Source organism: Sinocyclocheilus anshuiensis, unplaced genomic scaffold, assembly GCF_001515605.1.
Source record: "Sinocyclocheilus anshuiensis isolate Anshui unplaced genomic scaffold, SAMN03320099.WGS_v1.1 scaffold396, whole genome shotgun sequence".
NCBI classification, from domain to species: domain Eukaryota; kingdom Metazoa; phylum Chordata; class Actinopteri; order Cypriniformes; family Cyprinidae; genus Sinocyclocheilus; species Sinocyclocheilus anshuiensis.
The window spans coordinates 612,757-625,517 of record NW_015558623.1 but is presented as its reverse complement, the minus strand read 5'-3'; the positions used below and the strand labels follow the sequence as shown (position 1 = coordinate 625,517).

General features: G+C 35.6%; 1 protein-coding gene across 1 annotated transcript in view; it reads left to right on the top strand.

Annotated features, from left to right (window-relative positions):
• Positions 1-12,761, top strand: part of LOC107680721 (contactin-4-like) — a 151,655-nt gene that overhangs the window by 27,529 nt on the left and 111,365 nt on the right. Inside the window, exon 5 of the mRNA XM_016476755.1 lies at positions 3,602-3,737. Within this exon, the coding sequence (XP_016332241.1) occupies positions 3,683-3,737 (55 nt within the window). The 5' untranslated portion in view covers positions 3,602-3,682. The remainder of the gene's footprint in view (positions 1-3,601; positions 3,738-12,761) is intronic.

The following is a 12,761-nucleotide window of genomic DNA, read 5'->3' as shown; positions in this document are numbered from 1 at the left end:
GCGCTCCATTGTTTGCTACTGGCGACCTGGATGAAACGCTTTAAAGCTTAAGTCTATGGAAAACCATTGGAACTTTGAACGGCCATATCTCCGTAACAGCGGGCGAATCCGCACCAAATTCGGGGGATCCCTTCAGCTCGAGGAACCCTCTCAAATGCGAATCGAGTGTACGTCTCGAGGCCCTCAATCGAATGAGACCACCCCCGCGTGGATAGCCCCCGGTATATATAATGAACTGATGCATAAATGTATTGTGAGACAGAATGCAGAAGTTTATCATCACTGTAAGGTGGGAATTATGATCACACAATATTGAATGATGGATTTGCAGAGAATTGTCTTTCTGCAAGTCATTAAGAAATTCTGATTCTAAAGAAATTCTGATTCTAAGAAAAATGAGGTAAATGTGGAAATACATATTTCTCCAAATGTGCACACTTTTGGGCTAAAAGTATGTTTTGTAGCAAAGCACTGAGAAAAAATAAATGGGAGCGAATGCGATTGAATATGTACAGGTTTGTGTCTCGTTATTCTATTCAAAATATCAATAACTAATGATTGATTTTGCATTCCTTGCAGAAATTAAGAATTATTAGAGTCATTGTAACCAAGTATTATTGTAAGTAGTCGAAGCTATCTAATCTATCTAATACGGAAAAGCTCAAGGTCAAATCAGAATCCGTATTTATTGTAAAAATGTTTCTGTAACAGCTGCCAAAATTAGTATATGTGGTTAGGTTTGCCATTTATTTCCAAGCAAAAAACTATTCAGAGAGAGAGAGGGAGCGAGAGATTGCTGGAACTATCGGCAAAAATCCATGATTGTGTATTGTGCATTTTTCAGTGAAAAGTTTGTCTTTCTGTGGGTCTAAGTCTGTATGCTTCACATAGAGAGCTATAGATCTTGCTTTCTCTTTCCGTATGCTCTGTTTATTTAAACACCGAACTCCAAACTCAGTGCCACTTTGTTCATTCTTGAAGTAAACTTTTGCCCGTTTGGTGATTAAATAAACTGTTTTGGACCACCGCTTGAATTAAACGCAATGCGTCCGGTGTGTGAGATAACTGTGATTGGTTTAGATGAGATGCAGCACTGCGCTTTTTGTCACTGCCATATTTAGTTATTTTCATTAGATAATCAAGTGTTCTAAAATAGAAGCAAATTAAGTGTTCGAGTAAGCATACAATATCCATATGTATTTAATTTCAATGCTATGGCCTGTGAAGATATTTAAAGATGACCATCTTTAAGCATGACTGCTGATATAAAATGAAACACTTTACAATAAAAGTAATCATTTATCAATTTAAAAAAAAACTGTAGGTTAATTTATCGGTATCGGTGTGGTCCAACCTACCTAGCTATTGGTATCGGCAAAATCCACTATCGGTTGACCTCTAAATGTATGTATTTTTATGTTCTTTCAGCAGCAATAACTTGAAGTAATCATTTTCTGCATGACTTTATCAGTCTCTCTACATCGTTCTGGAGGAATTTTGGCCAACTCTTACTTACAACATTGCTCCAATTAATTGAGGTTGGTGGGCATTTGCTTATGCACAGCTCTCACCACAGCATTTCAGTCAGGTGAGGTCTGGATTTTGACTGGGCTATTGCAACACCTTGATTGTTTTCTTTTTCAGCCATTCTGTTGTAGATTTGCTGGTGTGCTTGGGGTCATTGTTCTGTTGCATGACCCAATATTGGCCAAGCTTTAGCTTTTGGAGGGATGGCCTCACATTTGACTCTAGAATGCTTTGGTATATAGAGGAGTTCATGGTCGACTCAATGACTGTGAGGTGCCCAGGTCCTGTGGCTACAAAACAAGCCCAAAATCACCGGCAAGCTTGACTTTTGCTATGAGGTGTTGACTTTTTTGCTGATATGCTCTTTAGGTTTTCACCAAACGTGGCGTTGTGCATTTTGGCCAAACATCTCTACTTTGGTTTTGGTCTCGTTGTTCTAGATGTCTTATGGTTTGTTCAGATGCAACTTTGCAAACTTAAGCTATCTTGCCATTTTCTTTTTAGACCGAAGAGGCTTTCTTCTAAACATCTTCCGAACATGCCATACCCTGAACCGAGACCTGTAGAGTCTGAGGTGTAGTTCTTGGGTTGTCTGCAGTTTCTCAGAGTATTGTATGGTCTGACCATGGGGTGAATTTCCTGGGACATCCACTCCTGGGAAGATTGGTGTCTGTCTTGAATGTCTTCCACTTGTAAATAAACGTCCTTCATGTGGAATGATGGACTTCAAATTGTTTGGAAATGGCTGTATTACCCTTCCCAGATTGATGGCAGCAACAATTGCTTCTCTAAGATCCTTGGCATTGTATTAACACACACCTGAAGGCTCCAGCAAACTGCCAAAACTTCTGCTTTTATAGAGGTGCTCACACTTGCTCATGATCAGTTAATCAAAGGTATTTGATTAACAGTGCCTGACGGTTTTCATTACCCTCTTATTATATATATATATATATATATATATGTGTATATGTATATGTATATGTATATATATGTATATATGTATGTGTGTGTCAAATTGATTTAATTTAATTTTATTGTATTGTTTTAAAATATAAAATATTTTGTGCCTTGATTGCCTAGAATACAATATAAACACAATGAGGCTGTCCATTCATTAAACCCATCATTTGTTTTACTAAATTTGAACTATTATAAATAACAATTTATGCTTGGGGACTCTGAGGTAACGTAGACCCCATTGATTTCCACTCCCTTTCCAGCAACTTTTGTACTTTGCACTGTCAAAGGCTTGAAACACAGAGAATTACTCCTTTCCTAGACACAATGTGCGCTTGGTCCCGATTCCATGGTGATCCCTATGGGACTCCAACTGAGAAGTAAAAACAGAACCAAAAAACAACGCTTCCTCTCCTCATTCTCACTACAAACATCCCTCAACCACACCAAGCACACAGTAGATATCGAAGTTTGCCATGTGAAGATTCAACAAATGTATTCAACTATCAAGTGTGAAAGAAAGCGTTATTTAGCCTGGGACTGGTATAGAAGAAAACGAAACCACTTGCATTGTGGGGTACTGAATCAAGAGCCACAATGACACATAACTTAATTATACGTTTGCCAGATAAGATCACATTATAAACTTAATAAACTGGGAGTTTTGTACAAGCTAGAAGGGAAGAATTTGTATAGATTCATGCTTGATTAAATGATTCTATATATGTAGTATATCCTATTGTTTTTCTTCAAAGATACACTGTGTAATTTCTGCACCACAAGTGTCACCAGAAATGTTTGTTTTTATAATCTTTCATCAAAATGTAATAACTTGCATATTCCAATCAATTTTCATATATGTAGAGACCACTTTTCACAATCGAATTAACTCCTGATGGGTACATTTTACATTGTAGGTGGTGAACATAATTTTATAATAAAACGCAAATTCAACATGTTCATTTCAGGTGCCAAATAGAACTGAATCAGAATGAAAATACTGAAACGTTATGGCAGCATTCTGCATTACAACTTGGTCAACTATCACTAGAACTTTACCAGAGTGGAGGGTCTTTGAGTCAAACTAAGCAGCTAATTTTTGTGTTCCTTGCAGAGTGAAGAACGAGAAACCACAGAGAGGCCTCCATACCTTCGTGATTGAATGTGAGTTGACTTTGACCATACCAAAGTGAAGATGAAGTTGCTATGGAAACTGCTGGTTCTGCAGTCATTCCTGGGGCGCCTTGCAGGTAAAAGTATCTTAAGAACTTTTGATGTGTGCATGGCAGCTCCTCTTTGTGAAGTCTGGTTCCATATTCCTGTGTATATAGGCCAGGGGACGGTCTGAAAAGATATCACGGAGATTGGAACCAAATCTGATGCAATTTATATTGCGAGTAATAGGCCTGATCATTAAAAAGGAGTAAGAAAATTCCAAGTTACAAACAAAAGGACTGTGTAGTTTAGTTAACAGGAGAGCAATTGTTGAAAAAAGTAAATAACAGGATCCAGCGGACCAATCCAAGAGGAAGGGCTGTTGGCTGTTTGCTTGATAGTTTTGAATATAAATTGGGTGATCGGCTTGCAAGATAGGATACTAAGATGGAAAATATTCATTTGAATGTTCTGATAGCTAAGAATGTGAGATTTAATCAAGAGGAGGGATAAATCCAAATCTTTATTCTTTGTCAGACTGATATAATTTATAGCAGTCTGAAATTAAATTCTTGAGGACGCTACTGACCCAGAGGTGCTCTGTACTGCACAATTGAAAATGACTTGTTACAAAAAGCCAATTACTGAGTGTTACTTTGAGAAAAACAGAGCTAAAGAAGTGTGATAGTGAGCTCTTGTCTTATCAGTGTTACATTGAGGCTGATTTGATTAATTCATTGATTTTTGATTGATTTTTGTTGATTGATTGATTGATTGATTGAGAATGACAGTTTTAAAGTTTTCTTTTTTCATTTTTTGTTGTTGATTTAGTTATAGTTTTTATCTTTTAATGAAAATATCCTTTACATTTAGTCAAAAATGTATTTTGTTAAAATTCAACATATGCAGGGATCTTATCTATTCACGAACAGCTTGTAACACTCCAAAGAGAAAGGAAAACTTGAAATCGCTTCATATGACCCCTTTAAAGGCTTCAAGTATGTATCACTGCGGTTCAGAATTCAAATGTCTGAATTGTTTTGATGTCATCATAACATTATATTCGCAGGGAACTGTTGCTAAACTTAGGCTTTCGTAATCAACCAGAAACTCTGGCCCTGCAAATCACTTTGTGTGAAAATACAAATTATCTGAGATATATTACATAGGCTTATATACTGTACATTATCATCATCAACAGTATCTTGAAAAAAATTGAGTTTAGTTGTTCACAATAAAGTGTATTTTTCGTCTCATTCTCATAATCACTGGCAAATGTTATCATTGTTTATTTTGTGTTTTGTGAGGTGAATGATTAGAGGGAAATACTAGGAATATTGTTCCCCAATGACTTTTTAGTCAACACCAACTAGTTACAAATTTATAAAGTTCAAACCGCGCAACGCCATTGAAGTCAATGATCCTTCCACTCACAGTGTCTTAAAAGAGAAAATTAGGACTGTTGGGAAGTAACCCCCCCCCCTTATCTATCTATAATGTCTTTGTTGTTAATTAATGTACAAAGAGAGGAAATGGCGATATGTATGTATTCAAAACTCTTATCTTGAATGTATTTCATTATGGACCAATTAACGTGGCTATTATCTCTATTAATACTTTCTTTTTTGCCTGAGGTCTCTTTTACATCAATCATAATCTGATTTAAAGAAGCAGTTCCATTTCTCATACTTAACACTGTCTGTGAAATTAGCACTTTTTACCTTTTTAAGTATTTAATCAACTTCTACTTTGTGAGATGACATCCTGCTAATCATTTACTGTAGTTTACATTTAAGGAATGAAAGAGAAAGCCCCACAGATGCCACAAATTATCAATAGTGTATATTTCAGCATTTTCTTTACCTTTAGTTTTGGTAATGCAAACGTGGCAGCCTAATTCAAGCACAACATATATTTTGTGATTTTTTTATTTTTTTTTTTTGTAAGTTTTGTAATTCTATCACCATAATATTTTAATTTATTTTATTGTAAACAAGCCAGCATCAGCTTGTTTAGTACTGTTTCAAAAGCATCTGAGGATCCTCATTAAGTTAGTCGAGAGAATGTCCACAAGGAGTAGTGACTTTGAAGAAGCTAAAATATAAGATAGTTATGATCTGATTCACATATTATTCTTAAATGTGGAAGTGAGTGAGTAGGTGTCTTTTAAATCGGTAGCATATATATGACAACATTGAAAATGCAGTTGCATCTTTTCAGCTGCTGAAAGGAGTAGAATGAATTCCATGAAAATTGTCTGAACTTCACTTTTAATGTCGTCAAAATTCACAGTGTATTTGAAGACTGGAGTTCCCTTTCAAAGGTAAATTCACTCCCCTCATGTCTTTCCAAACCAGACTTATTTTCTTCCATACTGGTCGCTCTTTTCCATGCGATTACGATGAATGAGAATGACATGAGGTTGAGTAAATAGTGACAGACTCTTCAGTTATGGGTGAACTATTCTTTTAATCTGTTCAGTTACATTATCTCCCAACACATGCTTGGATCAGAAAAGACGCTGTGTTTGGTGGTGCTTGACTTTCTTGCACTTAGGGATCTTTGTTTTTCCCTTGTATTTTCAGTTAGTGGTGGGTGGCACTGGTTGTTGTAGTATTGTACTCCCTTTTAACGCTGAACTGACAGGAAAGGTCATGCAACCTGCCAAACAGCAGAGACTAGGAAGGTTTGCCCCTGAAAAGACGAGGCTTGGCAGAGCGACTGCTCAGAATGCTGAGAGGGGACTGCAATGATCTCCATCCCCTGCTAGGCATCTTTCTTTGTTCTCTCACAGCAGTGCATAGTGACAGGGGCGAGCTGTCTGCTACACACACACACACACACACACGTCACTCCACTCTGATCGCCCACCCAGTTAGCATGTGATTACCTTAGCATCACACACACTTCAACCAAACACACGCTGCATTCTAATTCCCTGTCTGTTTCTCTTCAGGGCCAGGCTCATTATTTTAGATTTGGGTTTCTTCAACACACTGTCATGATTCAAGGAATATTTCAAGCAACATGATTTCCCTTTTTGGCAGAAGATATGACTCAAAAATGAAAATTCTGTCATTATTTACTAGCTCGCCCTCATGTTCTTTCCAAACCTGTATGACTTTCTTTTTTGTACAAACAATAGCAGAGTCAATGGGGTCCAATGTTGGGGAAAATATTAATCAAAATATCTTTGTTTGTGTTCTGCAGAGGAAAGAAAGGTATACAGATTTGGAATGACATGAGAGTGAATAAATTATCACAAAATTTTAATTTTTGGCTGAACTATCCATTTATTTTTATTTCATTTTATCTCAAACCTGTATGCCTTTCTTTTTTTCAATGGGATCCAATGGTGTGCAAAACATTATTCAAGATTTTTTTTTTGCATAGGGGAAAAACGTCATAGAGGTAAATAATGACAGCATTTTCATTTTGGAGTAAAGTATCAATTTCTCCGTATTGGCATTTTATATCAGGGTTTGGTATGTCTATTTATTTCTTCTGGAAATTCAATGAAAAATAAGCTATGTATTAAACAACCACATTCTAATCACACACACACACACATATAACAGTGGCAAAAGGCAGAGTTTGGTACATTTTTACCGTCATCCCGTACAACCTTAATTCCCCTATTCTATGCCATTTGATTTATCCATCTGAGACACCATCTGAAAAGACACAAAGTGACATTGTAGCATTCCATGGAGGTAAATCGAAACAGAAAATGATGCAATGAAAGGAAATTGGAGACAGCGTGGGTGAATGTAGTTAAATCGTGATTTGGTTTAGCATTTGAGCAGGTGAGTTGAACTTAACAGGGCTGAGATGTTTGTTTCTAGCTGTCAGTGGCTTAGTTGAAGCGTGTGTGTGGAGGTTCATTGCTTGAGCCTTAGAAACAAATCACTTGACATTTTCCCTTACCAGCTAAGCTGTTTAATTTGCCCACATGTTTCGTCTTTGATTACAAATTTCTTCCAGTCCTAATAACAAAACAGTAGCTGATTCAGAAGCGCCAGATTGTCATAGCAAAGTCAGAATTACCTCTTCTCCTAGGTTCACGAAACGGTCGTCCATAAAATGCATTGCTGTTCTAAGTACATGGTACATCTAAGACATGGCTGCTTCAACACTAACTGCGGATACTGAAACCACACCTTCTTTCTTTGCGTGCACATTTGGGCGGCATTATGCAGATATTTCCACATAGTGAGGTAGATATGTGGGGGTGTGTTAGAACGAGCCGTTTTAGGGGGGCGTGGCAGAGTCTTAACTTTGATAAAGTATATCTCTTTGGTTTTGAGACTTTAGTCTTTGCAATTTCAGGGATCTTACCTATGCACAATCAGCTTGTAACACTCCAAAGAGAAAGGAAAACTTGAAATCGCATCATATGACCCTTTTAAAATAAAATTAGTTTTTGGAACAAAATTTTAAATAGTTCCAAACATGTACAACTTTTCTTTTCCCCACAGTTGACTGTTAAAAATAACAGTTCTTTAATGGCATTTATAGTTCCATGAAGAGCCTTTAACATCCATAGAAGCTTTTCATTGCAGAAAAGGTATTTTATAGTGGAAAAAGGGTCTTTAGATTTTTTTTTTAATGTTCTTCACACTAAGAAAAACATTTTCGGTTATTTTAAGAACTTCAATAAAAGGCTCTTCGGGGAACCACAAATAGTTCTTCTAAGGCATCACTGATGAAAACCCCCTTTTGAAACCTGTATTTTTAAGAGTGTCCACAATTTTTTTTTTATACTGTGAAAATAGAAAGGGACTGAGGCCATCAAGCTCTAAAATGTACAAAAAAAAAAATGTTTTAAAAATAGTTCCCTATTCTTCTGAAACTTTGTCTGAGAAGATTGAAATTGAAGTTGTTTTTCACTGAAAACTTGCCCTCTGCATCTTTCAAAAGTCATGTTTAATGTTTAATGTAAAAATGTTACGTTCAAACTAATTACATCAGATTAAAAATAAGCAAAAATATTATTTTAATTAACTGGGCTATCGTAAAGTCCTTTCCTGCTATTGTCTGTCTTTTCTGTATACAAAGGGCTATCAGTAGACTTGAACTTGCTTGTACTGTGGGCGTAAAATATTTTAAGAACATCTTCTTTTCTGATTAGTTTGTGGGTTAGAACGTTATTATATAGCAATCAGCTCAGACACAGTCTTTGTTCCTATGCTTTTATTTTGTATGTCGGGTTTATATAGACCACTCACAGGTGAAAAGGCAGACAGTGGGACCCATAAACCCATCATTTGGTGACCAACTTATTCATGGCTTGTAAAGGCAAGGCCCAGTGGGGATTCTGTAAACGGCATTTTCACAAAACAATTTTTGCCTTCAGTGAGGTGTTATGTTCTAAGAAGCACTGTCTGACCGACCCACCGCTGGCACGGCGCATTCAAATGCTAATAGAACACCAAATGACTCGCCTCCACGACTCTCTATATTGAAAAACTATGCAATCACATTGTGTGATCTTTTTCTTCAAAGCTGTTTGTGTGCGGATGTAGAGCATGCATATATCCCGAGTGTTTGTCTTTCTACTAGCAAGAAATAGTGTAGTCATTGAGCTGTGTATCGTATGTTATCACATTTCACACCACATATTCCACACGCCTCTGTGCTTGTGAATATGAATTGGTAATATGAATCTTAATTGGTTTGCGTGCGTGTGGATCGGTATGCGTGTATCCGGGTGCGTGTGTGCGCTACATGACTCTATACCAGGTGGAATACATGTTTAGTTTTCATGTGTGGTGAGGACTTGTAGCTCTTCTTTTGTCCTCATTAGTATCACAGACAAAGGCACTCTTATTATATTGCATAGTACAGTCCAGAATTCCAATTTTCTGCTCAAATCTGAGTTTTTTTGTTTTTTTTTGGTGAGGTTGTGGACATGACCTTTTAAATGTGGACCATAGCAGACACCGGTCAGAACAGGCAACAGTGTGACCTGCATGCATAAAGACCCACCTCACTGGTATGTTCACTGTAAAAAATCATCCACAAATTCCATATAATCATTTACTGTAATATTTGTATCATGTGATGTTTTGTTTTGAGCAATTCAGATTCTTTTTTTTTTTTCAGTTTGATTCAAAAAAAATTATTACATTTTAATGTACATTGATCGGAAGAAACCGCAAAGGATTTAACAAGTATATGAAATATATACAGTCACTAATGCAATCAATTAAAAATAATAATAATCTAGCACCCAGAATTTTGTGGTCAGTAAGATTTTAATTTTTCTTTTAACAAAAAAATATTTTTTATTCAACAAACATGCATCAGATTTATCAAAAATGACAATAAGAACATTTATAATGTTACAAAAATACATTTTTCAAATAAATGCTGTTCTTCTGAACTTTCCATTTATCAAAAAATTCTGAAAAAAAATGTATCATTGTTTCCACAAAAATATTAGACAGACAGACAGACAGATATTTTTTAATGAAATTTTAATAATATATAAGGGGGGAAATTTCTAATTTTGGTCCACATTTAGCTGTAGTGTAAATCGTTGCGTTTTTGTGAACATTTTCTAACATTTGTGAATTGCATGCTTTGATAATTGAGTTCACATGGAATGATGAAACTATGAGTAACAACTGTACTGACATCAGTCATTTGTTCTAGTGACACTTCAGGTTTTTATGCATCAGAGATTTGATTGCCTTTGCCCAGATTAGAGGGCTGAGTCCACATGGTATAAGCTTTATTGATCTCCAAATATAGACACTGAGAGTTGCGTGAGCAAGAATACATCCTGTGTCTATTTGATGTGAGTAATTTGAGGTGCTGTAGCTTTTTCAAGTGGGCCTGAAACCAAGCCCGTTGGTTGGTTAGAAGTCTGGTTTGCTTTCATGTAATTAATTGATTTAGTTACTACCAGTGTATGGGGAGTTATGAAGTAGCAGTATGAAACTGTAGCAATGCTACTAATTTAAAAAGAGCTGTCTTCAAATTAGTTTTTTTTTTTTTTTTCAAGATACTTTTCACTTGTGGTGTATCAAGACAAACATTTTACAAACATACTCTAGTCTAGTATGTAGCATTGGTAAGTCAGATTCAATTCACTATTAATTTGAGGTGCTGTATCTTTTTCAAGTGGGCCTGAAACCAAGCCCGTTGGTTGGTTAGAAGTCTGGTTTGCTTTCATGTAATTAATTGATTTAGTTACTACCAGTGTATGGGGAGTTATGAAGTAGCAGTATGAAACTGTAGCAATGCTACTAATTTAAAAAGAGCTGTCTTCAAATTAGTTTTTTTTTTTTTCAAGATACTTTTCACTTGTGGTGTATCAAGACAAACATTTTACAAACATACTCTAGTCTAGTATGTAGCATTATTTCCAGCATTGATAATAAATCATATTACTTTAACAATTAGAATGATTTCTGAAGGATCATGTGAAACTGAAGACTTTGAATCACAGGAATCAATTATAATAAAATTGTATTAAAATATTATATTAATATTAATATATTAGTATATTAAATTAGAAAACTGATATTTTAAACGGTAATAATATTTCACAGTATTACTGTTTCTTTTTCTGTATTTTTGATCAAATAAATGCAGCCTTGATGAGCATTAGAGACTTATTTCAAAAACATTAAAAATCTTACTGATCCCAAACTTTTGAATGGCATTGTGTGTGTGTGTGTGTATACATGTATTATTCCTTAAATAGCTTCAGTGTACTGCTTCTTTTTTTGTCCTGAACTTAAATTGTTTTCTTTTCTTTTTCTTTTTTTTTAAACCAAACAAGTCGATTTCTGGTTATTTTTCATTATTTACTTCATCGAAGAATTGTTTTGTACTTTGGGAGTGGACCATGTATAGGATAGGCATATGGACTGTCCACCAACCAAAATGACTAGACCGAGAAAGAGTGAGAGAGGGATAATGTGAGGGTGAACAAAATCAAAGGTGTCACTGTGGCAGGAGAATTCTATGCAAATAAATCACAACATTTGGCCCCATGCAAATCCCTTGTCACCCCTGAAACAAATTGAAGTCATCAAGCAGATTCCTGTGCCAAGCTTCTCTGTAGTGAAAATATGCTTGTCACTCATCCAAAAATCCCAGCTCATGTCTTTATATTTCCTGTGATTTCTTATTGTGCCTCTGTCATATTTTGAGGGAAGGTTTACACAGGTGCCTGTTGTGAGAGATTTGGATGTGGGATCTGTGTGGTTTTTCTTGCTGATTTGCTTTAAGTATTTGTTGCTGTTTCTTTGAGCCTCTGGCTGGGAGATGCTGCTTTCATGTAGATCAGAGGGGCCACTTTCTCCAGACAAGTTTCTGTGTCTCATGGGAAGGCCAATAGACTTTGCCTCGGGCAAGTGTTGCTCACAGGCAGAGACCTGGAACTTCGAAACAATATCCCGACAAAGGAGAGGAAGGGGTTGTAGATGAAAAAGAGGTCAAAAAGAGCACTTTGTCATCCAGTTGGAAGATATGATGTTTGTTCTTTCTGGTATGCCAGTCTTAGAAACGTACATTGAAAGGGGAGATGTGTATTGCACCACAGCTAGAGAGGTAGACCAAGATAACTTTGTGAAGAAAAGGACGGACAGCACTGGAAAAAGTCTAGTTACAGTAGTACTAAGAACAGGTCTAACATTTTTGCAGAAAAGTGTGAGTTCAAATCTGGGGGGAAAAAAAGTCACATTTTGGATATTTTTTGGCATTATCCGTGACATTATTTTCATGACAATTACATTTTCCAACAAAATTCTCTTCACCATAACGTCCAAACATTTTATTTTTTATTTTGTATTAAATTATTCTTGTAATTTTCAATGGTGATTCTCATTATATTCCCAATACTTTAATACCATAATTGTGTAGTACAAATAATAGTAACCTTAAAAGTCCACAATATTGGCTCAATTTTAATTTCTTAAAGCCAAATATATTGAAATACCATGTAGTAAAATGTAATTTTTCATTTATTTTATTATTATTTATACATCATTAATATTGTAGTATTTATTCATATTTTGAATTAATTTATTTTTATATATATATTTTCAGTTTTCATTTTAATTTAAGTTTTAGTAATTTTGTTATGTGCTTTTCTTATTTGTATT